Genomic DNA, 23889 nt, shown 5'->3' with positions numbered 1-23889 from the left:
CATTGACTGGCATTTGCGTGGTGCAAATGCTACTTGCCACTTGTGAGCCCAAGTTTGGATATTGTCCAGGTTTTACTGCATTTGGACATTGACTACTTGTATCTGAGGAGTTGTGATTGGTGCTGAACATTGTGCAATGATCAGCGAACATTCTCACACCTGACCTTATGATGGAAGGAAGGTCATTGATTAAGTAGCTGAAGATGGTTGGGCCGAGCATGATACCCTGAGGAACTCCTGCAGTGATGTCCTGGAGCTGAGATGATTGACCTCCAACCACCTTTATGATAGGTATGATTCCGACCAGAGGGGAGTTTCCCCCTTGATTCCCATTGACTCCAGTTTAGCTAGGGCTCCTTGATGCTATACTCAGTCAAATGCTGTCTTGATGTCAAGGGCAGTCACTCTCACCTCATCTCTGGAGTTCAGCTCTATGGTCCATGTTTGAACCAAGGCTGTAATGACATCAGGGGCTGAGTGACCCTGGCGGAACCCAAATTGAGCATCTATGAACAGGTTATTGCTGAGTAAGTGTCGCTTGATAGTAAAGTTGATGACTCCTTCCATCACTTTACTGATGATGGATAGTAGATCGATAAGGTGGTAATTGGCTGAGTTGGATTTGTTCTGTTTCTTGTGTACAGGACCACCTTGGAATTTTCCACATTGCTGGGTAGATGTCAGTGTTGTAGTTGCACTGGGACAGCTTGACTGGGGTGCAGTAGGATCTGGAGCACAAGTGTTCAGTGGTATTGCTGGAATATTGTCAGGGCCCATAGCCGTTGCAGTATCCAGTGTCTTCAGCCATTATAATGGATTCTCCTGTCACTTGGATTGATGAGTATTTTGAAATAAGAAATACATTTACAGTCTGTCTCATGTGCGACATTAGGCCAAGTCTCAGTTTGCATGGGGATTGCAAATACTGTTTGGAAGGATAGGTGGAGGCATTGATCTGCTGCGCTCGCTTGTCCTGAAGGCACTTGTCTCTATTGCTCAAATGTGCAAACCGCTTAATGACAATGATCTCTTTAGGTTGTTTTCTGATGCATTGTCATCCGGCTTGAAAGCTCAGAGGATGGCTTTCAGATTGCTTTTATCTCTAATTTGGGATGTCCTGTGTTGCAGGTTCCTCTGCTCTGCTGGTTGTAGAGTACTGTTGTGAACCCCATGACCGACTCAGCAAAGCTGAGCTCTGATGTTCTCAATGTCACACATGTCTTGGCAAGAACTTCGGGCACCCCATCTGATGATGCAAACAGATCTCAGTTGCAAGGTTTCTCATTGCTTTATGTGATGAAGGTTTCGGGTCCGCGAAGAATGTGGGCAGCATGGAGGCACAGTGGTTAGCACTGCTTTTATCCAGGGATCCAGGTTCGATACTGGCCTTGGGTGACCGTGTCGAGCTTGCGTGGATTTCTTCCCGGGTGCACTAGTTTCCTCCCACAGTCCAAAGTTGTGTAGTTTAGGTGGGGTTACAGGGATAGGGTGGGCCTAGGTTGGGTGCTCTTGGTAGGGTTAGTGCAAACTGGATAGGCTGAATGGCCTCCTGTACTGTAGGGATTCTGTGGAAGTGATGCAAGAACCACTGCCTGATAGGCTTCGATCTTTGTTTGAGCCAAATTCCACACACTTTCCAAGGTCTGTGAGTGAGTCTGCCAAACATTGAGCTTGATTTTGCGAAGGCGATGGATGATTTTGTCATCCAGTGTGGTGTTATTGGAGATGATACTACTGAGATATCAAGACTTCTAAATTGAATGAAGGGTGTGTTATTGATAGTGTAGTATTGGAGTACATGGCCAGGAGGCATTAATACAATATCTCTGATTCATTTTCAGTCCATGATGTTCTGAAGCTAAGGCAAAGCGATCAAGCAGCTGAATGTTCTCCAGAGTATGTTATGAGCGCGCAGTTGCCTGCGAATGACAGTTCATTCAATAGCCATACGTTCCCTTTCTTTGTTTTCTTTTGGCACAAGCCTTTGCAAGATGAAGAGATCGCTGTCTGTCCTGAATTAAATGTGTACTCTTGTGACAAGATCTTTGAGTGTGCATTGGAGCATAGCCGAGAAGCATATGGCAAATAGAGCTGGTGCCAGTATACAGCCTTGCATGATGCTGTTGGTGGGAGGAAAGTCATCCGATGATGTACCAGTTTGCATCACGCTGGCCATCATTCCTGTGGTGAAATGGGCAAAGTACAATGATGGTCTTTTCAGGCATCCATATTTGTATAGAACCTTCCACAGGCCTCCTTGGTGTACTGTGGTGAAGGGCCTTGGTTAACCACGATCATATAGAGGTCCTTATTCTGTTCACAGAACCTGTCTTGAATTTCCGTGCTGCAAAGATCATGTCCACTGTTTTCTGTCAGGCTGTGGAAATAACTGTGATTCTGGATACACAGAGTCAATATCATGAGTGGCGATCTTGTTAAGAATGACTCTTGCTGGGCAGCACGGTGGCCTAGTGGTTAGCACAACCGCCCCACGGCGCTGAGGTCCCAGGTTCGATCCCGGCTCTGGGTCACTGTCCGTGTGGAGTTTGCGCATTCTCCCCGTGTCTGCGTGGGTTTCGCTCCCACAACCCAAAAATGTGCAGAGTAGGTGGATTGGCCACGCTAAATTGCCCCTTAATTAGAAAAAATAATTGGGTAATCTAAATTTAAAAAAAAGAATGACTCTTGCTTATTGTGTCTGATGTTCTGCTTGATGTTGCTGAACAATTTGCATGTTGGCTACATTTAAGTGGAGGGGGGGAGAGAGTTTGTGCAGAGCATCTCCCATTTGTCCACTATATTGAAATCCATGCCACAAGGATAGTCGTTGAAAGGATTTTGATTCCAGAGATGTCCTTCTCGATGAGCTGCTGAGCAGGCAGAAGAGTTGAATCTATCCTTGACATCGCCACCTTGCCTGTTGGCACTTGTCACGATCTTCCACACTGTCAGCCGATGTACATCTTGTGACCTAATGCTTAGCCGGGGGTTTCAAAATCAGAATTACCGTCTCCTCCTGCCAAGCAAGGCCGATGAGCCCAACCACAGCCTATTCAGATGTGCATTTGCGATGCCAAGGCATACAAGGCCATGGGCCAAGTGTTGGAAAATTGGATTTAGAATACTTTGGTGGTTGTTTTTGACTGGCATCGACACGATGGGCCGAAGGGCCTTTTCTGTGCTATAGACCTCTGAGATTGTATGCTTAACAAATCTACTGGAATTCTTCAAGCATGTAACCAGAAGGGTTTGATGAGGGGGAGCCAGTAGATGTGATTAATTTGGATTTTCAGAAGGCTTTTGACAAAGTCCCACATAAGAGATGAGTGTGATATCACAGGAAAGGGTGCAGAGGAGATCTACGAGGATGTTGCCTTTGTTAGAGAGTTTTTGCTGTAAAGAGAAATAGAGAAATAGACTGGGATTGTTTTCCTTGGAGTAGAGGAAACTAAGGGGGGACAAGATTGAGATGATAACATGATGAGGGGCATAGATGGAGTAGACAGGAAGAAACATTTCCCCTAGGTGGAGGCATCAATGACCAGAGATCTCGATTTAAGATAAGGGGATGTGAGGAAAACCCTTGTCGCCCAGAGGGTGGTGGGAGTCTGGAACACGCTGCCAGAGACCCTCATAACATGAAAGTATTTAGATGTGCACTTGTGATGCCAAAGCATACAAGGCAATGGGTCAATTGCAGGAAAATGAGGTTAGCATACTTGATTTGATTTGATTTATTATTGTCACATGTATTAGTATACAGTGAAAAGTCTTGTTTCTTGCATGCTGTACTCAAGTGGTCGTTTTGACCGGTGCAGATGCAATGGGCCAAAGGCCCTTTTCTGTGCTGTAGACCTCAATGACTCTCCTGCTAATGTTTAAATAGTGCCATAGGATCTTTTAAATCCAGCAGTGAATTCAGATGGGGCCTGCATTTAATGTTTAACCTGAAAATGGCACCTCCGATATTGCAGCATTCTGTCAGGATTGCATTACCTCAGTATTGCATGTGCTGTGTCAGTCTTGATGATGAAAAAAGCCTGAGGGGTGACCTAATAGAGGCCTTTAAAGTAATGAAAGGTTTTGATACAGTGGATACAGGGAGAATGTTTCCTCTTGTGGTGAAGAGCAGAACTCAAGGCGGTCAATATAAGATGGTCACCAAGAAATTGACTGGGGAATTCAGAAAAAAACTTCTTCACCCAAAGAGTGGTGATGATATTGAACTCGCTGCCACAAGAAGTGATTTAAGCAAAGAGTATCGATAATACATGGTAATGATGGTAGATTTGGATGGGAAATGGATGGGAAGACTCCAGTGGAGCATAAACACCAGAATGGACTGTTTGGGTCGAATGTTTTTGTGCCAAATATCCCATGTGAATCCGATGTATTCGAGAAGGGGACTTGAATCCCATGATCTTTGGTTAGAGAGGCGGCGAGAGCCACAGTTGACACCTCCAGGAAAGATTGTAGGAAAGAAAGTGTGTGGGCAGCACGGTAGCACAGTGGTTAGCACTGCTGCTTCACAGCTCCAGGGTCCCAGGTTCGATTCCCACCTTGGGTTACTGTCTGTGTGAAGTCTGCACGTTCTCCCCGTGTCTGCGTGGGTTTCCTCCGGGCGCTCCGGTTTCCTCCCACAGTCCAAAGATGTGCAAGTTAGGTGGATCAGCCATGCTAAATTGCCCTTAGTGTCCAAACAAAAGGTTAAGTGGCTTTACTGGGTTACGGCGATGGGGTGGAGGTGTGGGTTTGGTTGGGGTGCTCTTTCCAAGGGCCAGTTAATTCTCGATGGGCCGAATGGCCTCCTTCTGCACTGTAAATTCTCTGATTCTATGAAAAGATTAACGAACACCATGCATGGGTTTGATGAGCCTGTATTTGGAGAATGAGATTGAAGTGAGGGGAGTCCTCCTTTTGAGACTTTAGCAAATGAGAGAGAGTTGTTTGCAGAACAGTAAGGATACTAATCTACCAGCTTGGGTCAAGTTCTCCCTGTGTCTGTGTGGGCTTCCTCCGGGTGCTCCGCTTTCCTCCCACAGTCCCGAAAGGCGTGCTTGTTAAGTGAATTGGACATTCTGAATTCTCCCCGTGTCCCCGAACGAGTGCCGGAGTGTGGCGACTAGGGGATTTTCACAGTAACTTCATTGCAGTGTTCATGTAAGTCTACCTGTGACAAGAATAAATGATTTTTCTTTAGATTATTTTTATATTCAATACCCCGGCCAATGAAACAAGCATGCCGTATGCCTTCTTGACTACCTTCTCCACCTGTGTTGCCCCTTTGACCATTGAAATGCACAGCTGGTCCTTTTAATGGTTGAATATTCAGATAACGGTCAACTTCAGTTTGCGCAGTCGCGTTGCTAGCTGTTTTCCCCGGAGGCAGCAAGTCATCTGTTCAAGCCCCTTTGCGGGAACACATAACCCAGACTGAAATTTCAATATAGTCGTGAGCGAAACAGTGACGGAAGTGCTTCACTGGCGAGGCTGCCTAATTTTGAGAAGTTAAACAGAGGCCCATTGTTACCACTAAGCAGGAACCTATTCCATGGTACTTCTCAAATAAGAACACAGGATTTCTCCCATTGTTCTGGCAAACATTAATCCCCCCCCCAACAAACAATGACAAAACAGATCACATAATCATTTATTCAAGAGCTGATTGTGGAGTGACGCTGCACAAATTGGCTGCTGTCTTTTCTATTCATTCCATCCCCACTAACGTGAGTTTTTCGAGGAGGTCACAAAGATGATTGATGCAGGTAGGGCAGTGGATGTTGCCTATATGGACTTCTCTAAGGTCTTTGACAAGGTGCCTCATGGCAGACTGATACAAAAGGTGAAGTCACATGGGATCAGAGGTTTGCTGGCAAGATGGATACAGAACTGGCTAGGTCATAGAAGGCAGAGAGTAGCAATGGAAGGGTGCTTTTCTGATTGGAGGGCTGTGACTAGTTCCGCAGGGATCAGTGCTGGGACCGTTGCTGTTTGTAGTATACATAAATGATTTGGAGGAAAATGTAACTGGTCTGATTAGTAAGTTTGCGGACAACACAAAAGGTTGGTGGAATTGCGGATAGCAACGAGGACTGTCAGAGGATACAGCAGGATTTAGATTGGGCAGAGAGATGGCAGATGGAGTTTAATTCTGACAAATGTGAGGTGATGCATTTTGGAAGGTCTAATACAGGTAGGGAATATACAGTGAATGGTAGAACCCTCAAGAGTATTGACAGTCAGAGAGATCTTGGTGTACAGGTCCACAGGTCACTGAAAGGGGCAACACAGGTGGAGAAGGTAGTCAAGAAGGCTTGCCTTCATTGGCTGGGGCATTGAGTATAAAAATTGGCAAGTCATGTTGCAGCTGTACAGAACCTTAGTTAGGCCACACTGGGAGTATAGTGTTCAATTCTGGTCGCCACTACCAGAAGGATGTGGAGGCTTTAGAGAGGGTTCAGAAGAGATTTACCAGGATGTTGCCTGATATGGAGGGCATTAGCTCTGAGGAGCGGTTGAATAAACTTGGTTTGTTCTGACTGGAACGAAGAAGGTTGAGGAGCGACCTGATAGAGGTCTACAAAATTATGAGGGGCATAGACAGAGTGGATAGTCAGAGACTTTTTCCCAGGGTAGAGGGGTCAATTACTAGGGGGCATAGGTTTAAGGTGCGTGGGGCAAAGTTTGGAGGAGATGTACGAGGCACGTTTTTTACACAGAGGGTAGTGGGTGCCTGGAACTCGCTGCCGGAGGAGGTGGTGGAAGCAAGGACGATGGTGACGTTTAAGAGGCATCTTGACAAATACATGAATAGGATGGGAATAGAGGGATACGGACCCCGGAAGTGCAGAAGGTTTTAGTTTAGACGGGCAGATGGTTGGCGCAGGTTTGGAGGGCCGAAGGGCCTGTTCCTGTTCTGTACTTTTCTTTGTCCTTTGTTTGTTCACATTACGACAATGACCATGTTTCATAAAGCAATTTGGAGATTATGAGGCATTTTGGAAGATTGCAATGGGCTGGCTCTCTACTTATGCTTTGTCGCATTGGAAGCTCTGCCAGGCCTTCGATTTATGTCCATTCAAATATGCATTCAAATATTGCACGTGTGCCAGCAAAATGTGCAGTAAACTTGATCTAAAGATGCATTATTGCTGCTGTTTTATTTTAGGCCCATCAGCAGAGAAACTTGGATAACATCGTCTCTCAGCAGCACAAGGTCGGAACTGGAAAGAAAGTGAAGAAAGATGGCGGCATTGGTTTCGACGCAGAGGTGGACAATACCAGCCCAATGTCTGAGCAAGATTCTGGAATCTTAGATGTTGAAGATGAGGAAGATGAAGAGGAGGTAATTACTTATTTTCCAAGCTATTTTGAAGGCAATTGAGTGTCAACATAATGTTCAGTGCCATTTGTGACTCCTTCCATGTGCAAATGCAGCAAGACCAGGACAATACCCAGACTTGGACTGACAAGTGGCAGGTTATACACAAGTGCCAGGCAATGACCATCTCCAATAAGAGAAAATCAAACTATGGGCCCTTGAGATTCAGTGGCATTACCATCACTGAATTTCCCCTCCCCTTATCAATATCCTGGGGGTTACCATTGATCGAAAACTGAACTGGACTATTCAAAAAATACTGTGGCTACAAGACCAGGTCGTAGCCTAGAAATCCTGCGACAAGCAACTCGCCACCTGACTCCCCAAAGCCTGTCCACCATCTTCAAGGCACAAGTCAGGAATGCGATGAAATACTCTCCACTTGCCTGGATGAGTGAAGCTCCAAAAACACTCAAAAAGCTCATCCACCCAGGACAAAGCAGATCGCTTGATTGACACCCTTTCCACAAACATTCAATCCCTCCACCACTGACGCACAGTAGCAGCCGTGGATACCGTCTACAAGATGCACTGCAGTAACTCACAAAGCTCCTTAGGCAGCACCTTCCAAACCCACGACCACTACCATCTAGCAGGACAAAGGCAGCAGATACCTGGGAACCCCACCACTTGGAACTACCCCTCCAAGTCACCAACCTGACTTTTAAAACATACTTCTGTTCTTTCACTGTTGCTGGGTCAACATCCTGGAACTCCCTCGCTAACGGCGCTGTGGGTGTGCATACAACACATGGACTACAGCTATTCAAGAAGGCAGCTCACCATCACCTCAAGGGCAATTAGGGATCGGCAACAAATGCTAGCCTAGTCAGCGAAGCCCACATCCACAAAAAATATTTTTTAAAAACCGGGGTTCGATGATTGGGTTAGATTTATTTATTGTCACGTGTACCGAGGTACAGTGAAAAGTATTTTTCTGCGAGCAGCTCAACAGATCATTAAGCACATGAAAAGAAAAGGAAATAAAAGAAAATACATAACAGGGCAACACAAGGTCCACAATGTAACTACATAAGCACCGGCATCTAGTGAAGCATACAGGGTGTAGTGTTAATGAGGTCAGTCCATAAGAGGGTCGTTTAGGAATCTGGTGACAGTGGGGAAGAAGCTGTTTTTGAGTCTGTTCGTGCGTGATCTCAGACTTCTGTATCTCCTGCCCGATGGAAGAAGTTGGAAAAGTGAGGAAGCCGGGTGGGAGGGATCCTTGATTATGCTGCCTGCTTTCCCCAGGCAGCAGGACGTGTAGATGGAGTCCATGGATGGGAGGCAGGTTCGTGTGATGGACTGGGCTGTGTTTATGACTCTCTGAAGTTTCTTGCGATCCTGGGCCGAGCAGTTGCCATACCAGGCTGTGATGCAGCCAGATAGGATGCATTCAATGGTGCATCTGTAAAGGTTGGTAAGAGTTAATGTGAACGTGCCAAATTTCCTTAGTTTCCTGAGGAAGTATAGGCGCTGTTGTGCTTTCTTGGTGGTTGCGTCCACGTGGGTGGACCAGGACAGATTTTTGGTTATGTGTACCCTAAGGAATTTGAAACTGCTAACCATCTCCACCTCAGCCCCGTTGATGCTGACAGGGGTGTGTACAGTACTTTGCTTCCTTAAGTCACCGACCGGCTCTTTAGTTTTGCTGGAATTGAGGGAGTGATTTTTGTCGCTGCACCACTCCACGAGGTTCTCTATCTCCCTCCTGTATTCTGACTCGTCATTATCCGAGACCCGGCCCACTATGGTTGTATCATCAGCAAACTTGTAGATGGAGTTGGAACCAAGTTTTGCCACGCAGTCGTGTGTGTACAGGGAGTAGAGTAGGGGGCTAAGTACGCAGCCTTGTGGGGTCCCGGTGTTGAGGGCTATTGTGGAGGAGGTGTTGTGTATTTTTACTGATTGTGTTCTGTGGGTCAGAAAGTCGAGGATCCAGTTGCAGAGTGAAGAGCCAAGTCCTAGGTTTTGGAGCTTTGATATGAACTTGGCTGGGATTATGGTGTTGAAGGTAGAGCTGTAGCCAATAAATAGGAGTCTGATGTAGGAGTCCTTGTTGTTGAGATGCTCTGGGGATGAGTGTAGGGCCAGGGAAATGACGTCTGCTGTGGACCGTTTGCGGCGGTATGCGAATTGCAGTGGATCAAGGCATTCTAGGAGGATGAAGGTGATGCGCTTCATGACCAACCTCTCGAAGTACTTCATTACGACTGAAGTCAGCGCCACTGGACAGAAGTCATTGAGGCACGTTGCCTGATGAAGAGGGGCAGAAGGAGCATAAGCACGAGTGGATCAATTGAGTACTGGCCTGTTTCTCGGCTGTGCATCCTATGTCTCTAACTATTGTCTCTGAGCAAGTGCCATGTATTTTAGTCCTTATTGATTCAATTTGGGGACTGATCTAACACTGACTGTTTTTCAGGTTGGAATTTGTGCACATTTATTTATTTGTGGGTTATGCGCTGTGTTAATTGACTGCCGCGGGTTCTCTCAAAGTGGAAATGGGCCTCCTTGAATCACAAAATGGCAACAATCTGCTTTAGATCAGCAATACCAGAGATCAGAAGAACTAGGTTTGCCTGTAGGGTAGTTGACATCTGGAAATGGCTCTCACAATAAAAGCACCTGAGCTGTGTTAAACTCCTTCAAGACGAAAACTGGATGAATATCTGGTTTCAGAATAAGATTAAAGGTTATTGGGATCAATGTAGATAGAAATAACCAAAAGCTTCATTGAGCATGATTGCTGTTCAGGTGCCGTGAGCAAGGAACTGCCATATGTGGAGGGCCAGTCACCGATAAAATAGCAATGGAAAAGCATTTTTAAGCTTTACTTGATTAGGAAAGAGTTGATTTGCATTTATCTTGTGTCCCTTATCCCACGCTTAGGGTATCCCAAAGCATCTCACAGCCAATTAATTATTTTCTGACACATTTCTACTTGTTCTGTGAGCAGAAACAGCAGCCAATTTGTATATCGTAAGATCTTGCAAAAGGCAATTAGATAAATGACCATCCTTTCGTGGCTGAGGGAGAAGTGTTAGCTTGGATACTGGGAGCATTTGCTCGAACAAGTGCTTGGACGTTTGACTGTTCAGCTCCCGGGAAGAAACCTCAATTTATTCTTGCATCGGAAAGGCCCAACACTCCCTCACTAATTGGTGTCGGTCTTGATTTATGGTCAGATTTTGAAGAGGTCTTGAAGTCCGGAATCTATGATGGAGCTGGTGTAAACGTTAGTGAGTGAAATGTCATTGGGAATTGGGGAGTAGTTTTCAAGCGTTTATGGCAGATTAAATTAGTTGGTTGAACTCTTCTGGGTAGATGAGGTTCCATGCCTGTAATGTTTGTGCTTTTCTCTTCTTGTGTAACCTTGAGAGAAGCTGTTGGATCAAGATTCAAAACTAAAGAATATAAGAAATAGGATCAGGAGTAGGTTGGATGGAGCATCGGTGTCAGCACTGTGCTCAGATTTTGACATCACAACATGCAGACTCAAACTCTACTCTGAATCAAATTATTCCCCCCTTTCAAATTTTCAACGCAGCATTTACATTTTCCCACTAGACCAACATACACACTTCTGTGCATTACTGAGGAGTGCTGTACTGTCAGAGATGCCATTTTTTAGATGGGACGTTAAGCCAAGACCCTGTCTGCTGGTTCAGGTGAATGTTCAGGAACCCGTGCCACTGTCTGAAGACGTGGAGTAGATTATCCCTTCATCCCAAACAAGGCTGATCCTCTAACCCAGTGTTTTTCAAACTTTTTTTTCCCGGGACCCACTTTTGCCAACCCGCTGGCCTTCGACACCCATGTAAGCCACCCTTCACGGACGACCTTAGCGACACATGCCACGCTCGCTTACCTTTAATGTGACAGGGCAGCCTGCTTGGTCCTAATGATCTCACTTGAATCCGGTTCAAAGGAAGAGAGGGCAATGCTCACATCAGGTGCAGATTTCAGCCAGTTCCTTTGTGCCGTCTTCACCTTTGTGAGAATTGAAAATCCAACCTCGCGCATGTCGGTCGTTGTGAAGCACAATCACAACAAGATGCTTGTTATACTCAGCACTGGATACTCCTGAGAGATGCTACTCCAGACTGGTGAAAGTCTCATGGGCTTTTGCCATGTTTTTAATGTGGTATCACAGCTCAGGCACAGCAGTGTAGTCTTCTCATTTGGAGTCAGCTGTCAGTTAATAACTGATTCTGGGGTCTCAACTTCAAGAGAAATTTTGTACCTGACATTTCTCTTTCAAAATCTGAAACTTCTCCTCTCATTTGCCAGTATTTTGCTGCATATAACACACACGGGCTTTGCACCCTTATTTGCATGGGCATAATTGACAAAACCATACCTCAAATTATCTTTATACTACTTTGTTCCCGAGCTAGGATTCTTCGTTGTAGGCTGTTAACCAGAGTCTCTGAAGCTCTGTACAGAGCAAACAGTAGCACTTCTCTGTCCTGCCCTGGACTCTCCTGGGCAACATTCGCCAGCAGATTCTGCTGTCAAATCCAGTCCAGTAGGTACATTGCCACCTATTTCGGTCTCTGGCCATTTCTTACTTTTCAGAAAATGATGCATCTTCACAGTCTCCTTGCCAGTAGCTGGAAAATGGAAGCAGCTCTGCTCCGCGATTTGGCGGCAATAACACGTACATGGAGGGCGCTTGATGTCAAGTGTACGTGCAGGGCGCATGACCTGCTCTTGGCTGGCGCTTCTGGCCAGAGGACTGCGCACAGCCTAATTTGTTTGCTTTGAAAAGGCGGCAGCGTTTGTCATTATCAGTAAAAACGCCAGTAGTGGCCTTTGGGTGCTTCTTCCGCGAGAACGGCGCAACAAATTGCTCCGCGACCCTCCCAACACCTGCCCGCAGCCCATATGTGGGTCACGACGGGCACTTTGGAAAACCCTGATCTAACTGATACTTCCAAAGCAAATTACATGCGTATTCATGTTGTCACTATCTATAGAAACTGGCTGCATGCAGCTTGGCTACTATGTTTGCTAACAAAGCAGCAGTGATTGCATGCCAAAAGTGCATTGGGACTTGAGTCCATGCTCGCCCTTGCCCTTGCTGATGCCCACCTCTGCTCTGTGTTCTCTCTCACCTGCCCGCACTCTCATTGCATGCTTAAAAGCAGAAGCATCAAGTTACCGACAGAGCCCAACGGATCAGATCAAAACATTTAATTCCTGCCACAACCAGTTATGAATGGTGGTGGGCAAATAAACAACTCGCTGGATGAGACTCCAGAGATATTCCCATCCTCAATAATGCAGGAGCCCAGCATGTAGGTGCAAAAGAGAAGGATGGAGTATTTGCAACTTTCTTCAGCCAAAAGTACGAAGTGGGTGATCCATCTTTGCCTTCCTTCTAGGCCCCCAGCATCGCAGGTGCTACTCTTCAAGTAATTCGATACACCCCATATCATATTGAGAAATGGCTGAGGAAAGGCTCTCGATACTGCAAAGGCGATGGGTGCTGACAACATTCTGGCTGTAGTATTGAAGGCATGTGTTCCAGAATTTGCCAGGCCCCTAACTGAGCTGTTCCCATGCACTGGCACCTACCTGGCAAAGTGGAAAATAGCTCAGTTATTTCCTGCCCACAAAAAGCAGGAAAATTTAATCCGGCCAATTTCTACCCCACCTGCCTATTCTCAATCTGCCTATTCTCAATTATCAGCAAATTGATGGAAGACATCATTAACAGTTCAATTAAGTGGGCTGGGGCTGGGGCTGGTTTAGCTCACAAGGCTAAATCGCTGGCTTATAAAGCAGACCAAGCAGGCCAGCAGCACGGTTCGATTCCCGTACCAGCCTCCCCGGACAGGCGCCGGAATGTGGCGACTAGGGGCTTTTCACAGTAACTTCATTGAAGCCTACTCGTGACAATAAGCGATTTTCATTTCAAGTGGCATTTACACACCAATAACCTGCTTGCTGATTTAGGGTTTTGCCAGGGCCACTCAGCTCCTGACCTTATTACAGCTTCAATCTAAACGTGGACAAAATAGCTGAATTCCAGAAGTGAGGTGAGAGTGTACCCTTGACGTCAAGGCAATATTTGATCATGTGTGACATCAAGGAGCCCTTGCAAAATTGAAGTCAAGAGCGCAGGACGTAGTAGACCATATGAACCATTGATCCTGCTCCCCCATCAGTGCCACGTGGCTAATCTTGCATTTCCTGTCCATACCTCTTGATTTCCCTGAAAGTCAATGGAAATCAAGGGGAAAACTCCCCATTTGTTGGAATTATACCAAGCACAAAGGAAGGTGTTTGTGGAGCTCAGTTATCTCAGCCCTCAGATATCACTGCTGGAGTTCCTCAAGGCAGTGACCCAGGCCCAACCATATACTGCTGCTTCATTAATGACCGTCCCTCTGCCTAAAGTGCAGATGTTTGCTGACTGTTCAGTATCATCCGTGTCTCCTGAGGCATTGAAGCAGCCCATACATGAATGTAGGAAAACCTGGACTACATTCCAAGAGAATCGAACCATCGCCCCATGGCATTCAATGGCATTTCCATTTCCAAACCTGTCACAATCAACATCCTGGGAGTTGGGAATCTTGCTGCAAAGAGCTCACCACCTTACTCCCCAAAGCCTGGCCACCATCAACAAGGCACCACTTGCCTGTGTGAGTGCAGCAGCAACAACACTTGAGAAACTCATCACCATCCAGGGCAAAGCGTGATCATCACCCCATCCACCACCTTAAACAGGCACTCTACCTGCAATAGGAATATGTACCGTGAACAAGATGCACTGCAGCAACTTGCCAAGGCTCTTTTGACAGCGACCGACCACCGAGTAGGATAAAGGGCAGCAGAAACGTGGGAACATCACAACCTGGAAGTTCCCGTCCAAGCCACGCAACACTCTGACTTTGAACTATAGCAGTCTTTCTTCACTGTCGCAGAGTCAAAATCCTGAAAGTGCCTTCCTCAGCACTGTGGGTGTTCTGACAGCACATGGACTGTAACAGTTCAAGAAGGTGATTTACCTCTATGTGCTCAAGGGAAATAAGGCATGTGCTCTTTGATTCTCTCACACTCTCTTGTCATTTGCTGGTTAGAGAGCTCACTCGCACAACACAGTTGTGCACAGTCTTGTTCACTCGCACACAGTTGTGCACAGTCTTGCTTACTCGCACACAGTTGTGCACAGTTGCTCACTCGCACACGGTTGTGCACAGTCTTGCTCACTCTTGCTCAATCTTGCTCGCTCACTTGCGCCCTTTTACAGGCTCGCTCTGTCTGCCTCACGCATCTTGTTTTTTTCTACTCCTCCCCCATGCCTCGTTGATGATAGGAAAAAGAAGTCTTGAAAAGTTTTACCAGCTTTAGTGGCTGGAGTGCTCCAGGTTGTAAAGGGAGTTTATTTCACTCAAACTTTCTCAGCCTCGATCTATTGGCAGTAAGACGAAGGAAAGTATTAGCGAAAAATGCAGTGAACCAGATGTCACCTTTCCATGTTCGCAGCTGGACAGCTGACAATCATTCGGTGCTGTTTTAAATTACTTCAGAGACGGCTTTGTAACCACAATGACTATTCCTCAGAGTTCGCAACTGTAATTAGTGAAATCCTTAACAGCTTCAAAAAGAGAGAGAATGGGAAAAAATTCTGCTTTTTACCTTTTTTCCCCCAAGGAATATCGCGGCAAAATGTGTCAAGTTGAAAGCAAAGATACAGCAATACTTGCATCGAGCTGGGAGCATGCATCGAGTTGGGATTATACTTTTCCATTCTCGACGTGTGTCAGGTTGGCATACATTGAGCGCCCCAATTTGAAGGTGGTGTCATGCCTTCGTGAACAACTGTTTGCAACAACTGAGTGACGTACGGGCAATTAAGAGTTAACCATGTAGCATTACTGAGATAATCTATTTCCACCTCTCAAACAATAGTCAACTGTGACTATGCCTATCCTTATCTGCTGAAACCCTTATCCATGACTTTGTTACCTGTATGCATGCCTATTTCAATATATTCCTGTTTGACATTCCATCTTACACCCTCCACAATCTTGAGTTCATCCTCCACCTAACTCTCCCGATGGTCCTGTTCTCCATCAGCTCTGTATTTATCACCTACATTGGCTCCCGGTAAAACCTTAATTTAAAAATTCTCAACTTTTTTTAAAAATCCCTTTCTTGCCTTGTCCCCTGTCTACTTCGGTAATTTATTCCAGCCACATTCCAGCCGCAGAACGTGCTTAGATATTTGCATTCCTCAGGTCTTGTCTCTTGAGCATCCTAATCTTAATGGCTACATCATTGGTGGCCACGTCTCTGTCCCTCTGTCTGTCTGTCCCTCTGTCCGCCTGTCTCTCTGCCCGCCTGTCTCTCTGCCCGCCTGTCTCTCTGCCCGCCTGTCTCTCTGTCCTCCTGTCTCTCTGCCCACCTGTTCCTCTGTCTGCATGTCCCTCTGTCTGCCTGTCCGCCTGTCCCTCTGTCCGCCTGTCCCTCTGTCCGCCTGTCCCTCTGTCCGCCTGTCGCTCTGCCCGCCTGTCCCTCTGTCCGCCTGTCCCTCTGTCCGCCTGTCCCTCTGTCCGCCTGTCCCTCTGTCCGCCTGTCCCTCTGCCCGCCTGTCCCTCTGCCCGCCTGTCCGTCTGCCCGCCTGTCCCTCTGCCCGCCTGTCCCTCTGCCCGCCTGTCCCTCTGCCCGCCTGTCCCTCTGCCCGCCTGTCCCTCTGCCCGCCTGTCCCTCTGCCCGCCTGTCCCTCTGCCCGCCTGTCCCTCTGCCCGCCTGTCCCTCTGCCCGCCTGTCCCTCTGCCCGCCTGTCCCTCTGCCCGCCTGTCCCTCTGCCCGCCTGTCCCTCTGCCCGCCTGCCCCTCTGCCCGCCTGTCCCTCTGCCCGCCTGTCCCTCTGCCCGCCTGTCCCTCTGCCCGCCTGTCCCTCTGCCCGCCTGTCCCTCTGCCCGCCTGTCCCTCTGCCCGCCTGTCCCTCTGCCCGCCTGTCCCTCTGCCCGCCTGTCCCTCTGCCCCCCTGTCCCTCTGCCCGCCTGTCCCTCTGCCCGCCTGTCCCTCTGCCCGCCTGTCCCTCTGCCCGCCTGTCCCTCTGCCGCCTGTCCCTCTGCCCGCCTGTCCCTCTGCCCGCCTGTCCCTCTGCCCGCCTGTCCCTCTGCCCGCCTGTCCCTCTGCCCGCCTGTCCCTCTGCCCGCCTGTCCCTCTGCCCGCCTGTCCCTCTGCCCGCCTGTCCCTCTGCCCGCCCTGTCCCTCTGCACCGCCTGTCCTCTGCCGCCTGTCCCTCTGTCCGCCTGTCCCTCTGTCCGCCTGTCCCTCTGTCCGCCTGTCCCTCTGTCCGCCTGTCCCTCTGTCCGCCTGTCCCTCTGTCCGCCTGTCCCTCTGTCCGCCTGTCCCTCTGTCCGCCTGTCCCTCTGTCCGCCTGTCCCTCTGTCCGCCTGTCCCTCTGTCCCTCCGTCCGCCGTCCCTCCGTCCGCCTGTCCCTCTGCCCGCCCGTCCCTCTGCCGCCGTCCCTCATGCCCGCCCGTCCCTCTGCCCGCCCGTTCCCTCTGCCCGGGGGGGCCCGTCCCTCTGCCTCGCCGTCCTCTGCCCGCCCCGGTCCCTCTGCCCGCCCGTCCCTCTGCCCGCCCGTCCCTCTGCCGCCCGTCCATCTGCCCGCCCGTCCCTCATGCCCGCCCGTCCCTCTCTGCCCGCCCGTCCCCTCTGCCGCCCGTACCTCTGCCCGCCCGTCCTCTGCCCGCCCGTCCTCTGCACGCCCGTCCCTCTGCCCGCCGTCCCTGCGCCGTCCCTCTGCCCGCCGTCCCTCTGCCCGCCGTCCCTCTGCCGCCCCGTCCCTCTGCCCGCCCGTCCCTCTGCCCGCCCGTCCCCCTGCCCGCCCGTCCTCTGCCCCGCCCGTCCCTTCTGCCCGCCCGTCCCTCGCCCGCCCGTCCCTCTGCCCGCCCGTCCCTCTGCCCGCCCGTCCCTCTGCCCCGCCCGTCCCTCTGCCCGCCCGTCCCTCTGCCCGCCCGTCCCTCTGCCCCCGCCCGGTCCCCTCTGCCCGCCCCGTCCCTCTGCCCGCCCGTCCCTCTGCCCGCCCGTCCCTTGCCCCGCCCGTCCCTCTGCCCGCCCGTCCCTCTGCCCGCCGTCCCTCTGCCCCGCCCGTCCCCTCTGCCCGCCCGTCCCTCTGCCCGCCCCGTCCCTCTGCCCGCCGTACCTCTGCCCGCCCGTCCCTCTGCCCGCCCGTCCCTCTGCCCGCCCGTCCCTCTGCCGCCCGTCCCTCTGCCCGCCCGTCCCTCTGCCCGCCCGTCCCTCTGCCCGCCCGTCCCTCTGCCCGCCCGTCCCTCTGCCCGCCCGTCCCTCTGCCCGCCCGTCCCTCTGCCCGCCCGTCCCTCTGCCCGCCCGTCCCTCTGCCCGCCCGTCCCTCTGCCCGCCCGTCCCTCTGCCCGCCCGTCCCTCTGCCCGCCCGTCCCCCTGCCCGCCCGTCCCCCTGCCCGCCCGTCCCCCTGCCCGCCCGTCCCCCTGCCCGCCCGTCCCCCTGCCCGCCCGTCCCCCTGCCCCGCACCGTCCCCCTGCCCGCCGTCCCCCTGCCCGCCCGTCCCCCCTGCCCGCCCGTCCCCCTGCCCGCCCGTCCCCCTGCCGCCCGTCCCCCTGCCCGCCCGTCCCCCTGCCCGCCCGTCCCCCTGCCCGCCCGTCCCCCTGCCCGCCCGTCCCCCTGCCCGCCGTCCCCCTGCCCGCCCGTCCCCCTGCCCGCCCGTCCCCCCTGCCCGCCCGTACCCCCTGCCCCCGCCCGTCCCCCCTGCTCGCGCCCGTCCCCCTGCCCCCGCCCCGTCCCCCTGCCCGCCCGTTTTTCACCCCTGGCCCGCCCGTACCCCCTGGCCCGCCCGTGTCCCCCTGCCCGCCCGTCCCCTCTCGCCACCGCCCGTCCCCCTGCCCGCCCGTTCCCCGCTGACCGCCCAGTCCCCCCTGTCCCACCCGTTCCCCACTGCCCGCCGTCCCCCCTGCCCGCCCGTCCCCCTGCCCGCCCGTCCCCCTGGCCCGCCCGTCCCCCTGCCCGGCCCGTACCCCTGCCCGCCCGTCCCCCTGCCCGCCCGTCCCCCTTGCCCGCTCCGTCCCCCTGCCCGCCGTCCCCCTGCCCGCCCCGTCCCCCTGCCCGCTCCGTCCCCCTGCCCGCCCGGTCCCACCTTTGCACGCCCCGAACCCCCTGCCCGCCGTCCCCCCTGCCCGCACGGTCCCCCTGCCCGCCCGTCCCCTGCCCGCCAGTCCCCCTCGCACGCCCGTCCCCCTGCCGCCCCCCCGTCCCCCTGCCCGCCCTGTCCTCCCCCTGCACGCCCGTCCCCCTTGCCCGCCCGTCCCCCTGCCCGCCCGTCCCCTGCCCGCCGTCCCCCTGCCCGCCCGGTCCCCCCTGCCCGCCCGTCCCCCTGCCCGCCGTCCCCTCGGCCCGCCCGTCCCCCTGCCCGCCCGTCCCCCTGCCCGCCCGTCCCCCTGCCCGCCCGTCCCCTGCCCGCCCGTCCCCCTGCCCGCCCGTCCCCCTGCCCGCCCGTCCCCCTGCCCGCCCGTCCCCCTGCCCGCCCGTCCCCCTGCCCGCCCGTCCCCCTGCCCGCCCGTCCCCCTGCCCGCCCGTCCCCCTGCCCGCCCGTCCCCCTGCCCCGCCCGTCCCCCTGCCCGCCCGTCCCCCTGCCCGCCCGTCCCCCTGCCCGCCCGTCCCCCTGCCCGCCCGTCCCCCTGCCCGCCCGTCCCCCTCGCCCGCCCGTCCCCCTGCCCGCCCGTTCCCCCTGCCCCGCCCGTTCCCCCTGCCCGCCCGTCCCCTGCCCGCCGTCCCCCTGCCGCCCGTCCCCTGCCCGCCCGTCCCCCTGCCCGCCCGTCCCTCTGTCCCGACCGTCCCTCTGTCCCGACCGTCCCTCTGTCCCGACCGTCCCTCTGTCCTTTCGTCCCTCTGTCCTTTCGTCCCTCTGTCCTTTCGTCCCTCTGTCCTTTCGTCCCTCTGTCCTTTCGTCCCTCTGTCCTTTCGTCCCTCTGTCCTTTCGTCCCTCTGTCCTTTCGTCCCTCTGTCCTTTCGTCCCTCTGTCCTTTCGTCCCTCTGTCCTTTCGTCCCTCCGTTCATCTGTCCCTCCGTCCCTCTCTCTATCCGTCTCTCTCTCTGTCCGTCTCTCTCTCTGTCCGTCCCCCTCCCTGTCCGTCTGTCCGTCCGTCTCTCGCTCTCTGACTCTCGCTCTCTGACTCCCTCTCTCTCGCTCTCTGACTCTCTCTCTCGCTCTCTGACTCCCTCTCTCGCTCTCTGACTCTCTCTCTCTTGCTGTCTGACTCCCTCTCTCTCGCTCTCTGACTCCCTCTCTCGCTCTCTGACTCTCTCTCTCGCTCTCTGACTCTCTCGCTCTCTGACTCTCTCTCTCTCGCTCTCTGACTCTCTCTCTCGCTCTCTGACCCCCCTCTCTCTCGCTCTCTGACTCTCTCTCTCGCTCTCTGACTCCCTCTCTCGCTCTCTGACTCCCTCTCTCGCTCTCTGACTCCCTCTCTCTCGCTCTCTGACTCCCTCTCTCGCTCTCTGACTCCCTCTCTCGTTTTCTGACTCCCTCTCTCGTTTTCTGACTCTCTCTCTCGCTCTCTGACTCTCTCTCTCGCTCTCTGACTCTCTCTCTCGCTCTCTGACTCTCTCTCGCTCTCTGACTCCCTCTCTATCGCTCTCTGACTCTGTCGCTCTCTGACTCTCTCGCTCTCTGACTCTCTCTCTCGCTCTCTGACTCTCTCTCTCGCTCTCTGACTCTCTCTCTCGCTCTCTGACTCTCTCTCTCGCTCTCTGACTCTCTCTCGCTCTCTGACTCTCTCTCTCGCTCTCTGACTCTCTCTCGCTCTCTGACTCTCTCTCTCTCTCGCTCTCTCTCTCTCGCTCTCAGACTCTCTCTCTCGCTCTCTGACTCCCTCTCTCGCTCTCTGACTCTCGCTCTCTGACTCTCGCTCTCTGACTCCCTCTCTCGCTCTCTGACTCCCTCTCTCGCTCTCTGACTCCCTCTCTCTCGCTCTCTGACTATCTCTCTCGCTCTCTGACTGTCTCTCTCGCTCTCTGACTCTCTCTCTCTCTGACTCCCTCTCTCGCTCTCTGACTCTCTCTCTCGCTCTCTGACTCCCTCTCTCTCGCTCTCTGACTCTCTCTCTCGCTCTCTGACTCTCTCTCTCGCTCTCTGACTCTCTCTCTCTCGCTCTCTGACTCCCTCTCTCTCTCTCTCTCTGACTCCCTCTCTCGCTCTCTGACTCCCTCTCTCGCGCTCTCTGACTCTCTCTCTCGCTCTCTGACTCCCTCTCTCTCTCTCTCTGACTCCCTCTCTCTCGCTCTCTGACGCCCTCTCTCGCTCTCTGACTCCCTCTCTCGCTCTCTGACTCTCTCTCTCGCTCTCTGACTCCCTCTCTCTCTCTCTCTGACTCCCTCTCTCTCGCTCTCTGACTCCCACTCTTGCTCTCTGACTCCCTCTCTCGCTCTCTGACTCTCTCTCTCGCTCTCTGACTCCCTCTCTCGCTCTCTGACCCCCCCCTCTCTCTCTCTCTCTCTGACTCTGTCTCTCTCTCTCTGACCCCCTCTCTCTCTCTCTCTGACCCCCCCTCTCTCTCTCTCTCTGACCCCCCCTCTCTCTCTCTCTCTCTCTCTGACTCTGTCTCTCTCTGACTCCGTCTCTCTCTCTGTGACCCCCTCTCTCTCTCTCTGACTCTGTCTCTCTCTGACTCCGTCTCTCTCTCTCTGACCCCCCTCTCTCTCTCTCTGACTCCGTCTCTCTCTCTCTGACCCCCTCTCTCTCTCTCTCTCTCTGACCCCCTGTCTCTCTCTCTCTCTCTCTCTGACTCTGTCTCTCTCTGACTCCGTCTCTCTCTCTGTGACCCCCTCTCTCTCTCTCTGACTCTGTCTCTCTCTGACTCCGTCTCTCTCTCTCTGACCCCCCTCTCTCTCTCTCTGACTCCGTCTCTCTCTCTCTGACTCCATCTCTCTCTCTCTGACTCCGTCTCTCTCTCTCTGACTCCGTCTCTCTCTCTCTGACTCCGTCTCTCTCTCTCTGACTCCGTCTCTCTCTCTCTGACTCCGTCTCTCTCTCTCTGACTCCGTCTCTCTCTCTCTGACTCAGTCTCTCTCTCTCTCTGACTCAGTCTCTCTCTCTCTCTGACTCAGTCTCTCTCTCTCTCTGACTCCGTCCCTCTCTCTCTGACTTTGTCTCTCTCTCTCTGACTCCGTCTCTCTCTCTCTGACTCAGTCTCTCTCTCTCTGACTCCGTCTCTCTCTCTCTGACTCAGTCTCTCTCTCTCTCTGACTCAGTCTCTCTCTCTCTGACTCCGTCTCTCTCTCTCTGACTCCGTCTCTCTCTCTCTGACTCCGTCCCTCTCTCTCTGACTTTGTCTCTCTCTCTTTCTGATTCCATCTCTCTCTCTCTCTCTCTCTCTCTCTCTGACTCCGTCTCTCTCTGACTCCGTCTCTCTCTCTCTGACCACGGTGGTTCAGCGCAGGCGCACCGATGTGCGGGCACGCATGCGCAGTGTGCCCGCATTTTTGAAATATGGTCACGGGTGTCATTTTGAAGGCCGCTCGCAACCGGCATTGTTAAAAGCCGGCTGCTGCAGCTCTTGCGTACAAATTTGCGCAATGGGGAGCACTGCGAACCTTGGGTCGCGACCCCGACTTTGAAAATGCCTGGTCTGGACTCAACAATCTTTAGCTGCTTGATCAATTTCCCTCCATAATAAGGACAGAAGTAGGGATGTTTGCTGATGACTGCACAATCTTCAGTACCATTCGCAAATCTTCAGATGCTGAAGCAGTCCATGCCCGGATGCACAAAACCTGGACAACAGGTTTTGGGCCAATAAGTTGAAAGTAACATTTGTGCTGGACAAATACCAGGCAATGACTGTCTCCAATATAAGAGAATCTAACCAGCTTCCTTGTCTTTTGATGATGATGACGTCATTGGACTGGGGTGGGCACAGTAAGAAGTCTTACAACACCAGGTTAAAGTCCAACAGGTTTGTTTCAAATCAGTAGCTTTCAGAGCACTGCTCCTTCCTGAGGCGAATGAAGAGGTCGGTTCCAGAAACATTTATGTAGACAAAGTCAAAGATGCAAGACGATACTTTGAATGCGAGTATTTGCAGGTAATTAAGTCTTTACAGAGCCAGAGAGAGGGGTAACCACAGGTTAAAGAGGTGTGAATTGCAATTCTGCGTTGTCGCGCGTCCTGAATCGCTGAGCAGAAACTTATAGCCAAGTTTCTCACACGAGTACGGCCTCAACTGGGACCTTTGGATTCCCCCCCCCCCCCCCCAAAGCCTGTCCACCATCTACAAGGCACAAGTCAGGAGTATGGTGGACTATCCGCTTTAGTGCAGCTGCAACAACTCTCAAGAAGCTCGATAACATCCAGGACAAATAAGCCTGCTTGATGACACCTTATCCACAAACATTCTCTTGCTCTACCTCAACACACTGTGCACCATTTAATGACAAAGGCACTCGATGCATTGGAACATCATCTCCTGGACATTCCCCTCCAAGTCACTCACCATCCTGATCAGGAACAATATCAAAATAATTTAACAGCACTGTGGATGGACCTACATCACAGGGACTGCAGTGCTTCAAGAAGGCAACTCAGTATCACATCGCAGACAATAATAATCTTTATTATTGTCACAATAATAATAATCGCTTATTGTCACAAGTAGGCTTCAATGAAGTTACTGTGAAAAGCCCCTTTTGTAATGTAAGTACATGGGAATGAAGTTACTGTGAAAATCTCCTAGTCACCACACTCCGGCGCGTGTTTGGGTACACAGAGGGAGAATTCAGAATGTCTAATTCACCTAACAGCATTAGGGGTGAGTAATAAAAGTTAGCCGAACCAGCGATGCCCACGTTCAGTAAATGAATAATAAAACAAAAAAAAACTAGCTGATAGCAGACGAACTTCGCTGGAATGGGCTCATTCCTATCAGGCTGGGCAGTTTAATATAGGTTCTCCTGTCTTTAATGTGGTTCTATTCCTTCACCCAGTGGTGCATCTTTCCAATTGGCCACAGAGGGCACCACAGCATAACCTAATGATGCAAAGGCTATTGTATGTATACTGGTGAGAAGCTTCAATATTTTAACTCTGACCACTTCAAATTGTAAGGAAAATGTAATAAAATCATTCAGTTTGTTGTGCCTTATTTGTTAAGAGAGGAAGATTTTCATTTGGCATCATGCTACTTTTTAAAAGCTGATTCCATCAACCCTGTAGTTCGGTGGTGGTTTCCGTTCTAACACAAACTGTTCATCAGACCACACATTTTTCATTGGTTTTCCAACTGATGCAGCATATTCATGAAATTATCTGTCTGGTGTCCTGAAGAACATATTCTCCTCTTGGTCCTAGCTTTTCCATTTGGGTTTGACGGTAACACTCTTGCCTCTGAGACAGAAGATCATAGAATTTACAGTGCAGAAGGAGGCCATTCAGCCCATCAAGTCTGCACCGTCTCTTGGAAAGAGCACCCCACCCAAGTCCACACCTCCACCCTATTCCCATAACC

General features: G+C 51.9%; 1 protein-coding gene across 6 annotated transcripts in view; it reads left to right on the top strand.

Moving 5' to 3' along the window:
* Window positions 1-23889, top strand: part of exoc6b (exocyst complex component 6B) — a 658566-nt gene that overhangs the window by 259513 nt on the left and 375164 nt on the right. For 5 of the 6 annotated variants that reach the window (XM_038793134.1, XM_038793132.1, XM_038793133.1 and 2 more), the window contains exon 7: window positions 7169-7345. The exons of the other annotated variant lie outside the window; for it this stretch is intronic. In XM_038793134.1, coding sequence (XP_038649062.1) covers window positions 7169-7345 — 177 coding nt within the window. The remainder of the gene's footprint in view (window positions 1-7168; window positions 7346-23889) is intronic. 6 annotated transcript variants of the gene reach the window in all.

This window comes from Scyliorhinus canicula, chromosome 3, assembly GCF_902713615.1.
Source record: "Scyliorhinus canicula chromosome 3, sScyCan1.1, whole genome shotgun sequence".
In the NCBI taxonomy this organism is placed as follows: domain Eukaryota; kingdom Metazoa; phylum Chordata; class Chondrichthyes; order Carcharhiniformes; family Scyliorhinidae; genus Scyliorhinus; species Scyliorhinus canicula.
This window is presented reverse-complemented; position numbering and strand designations above follow the sequence as displayed.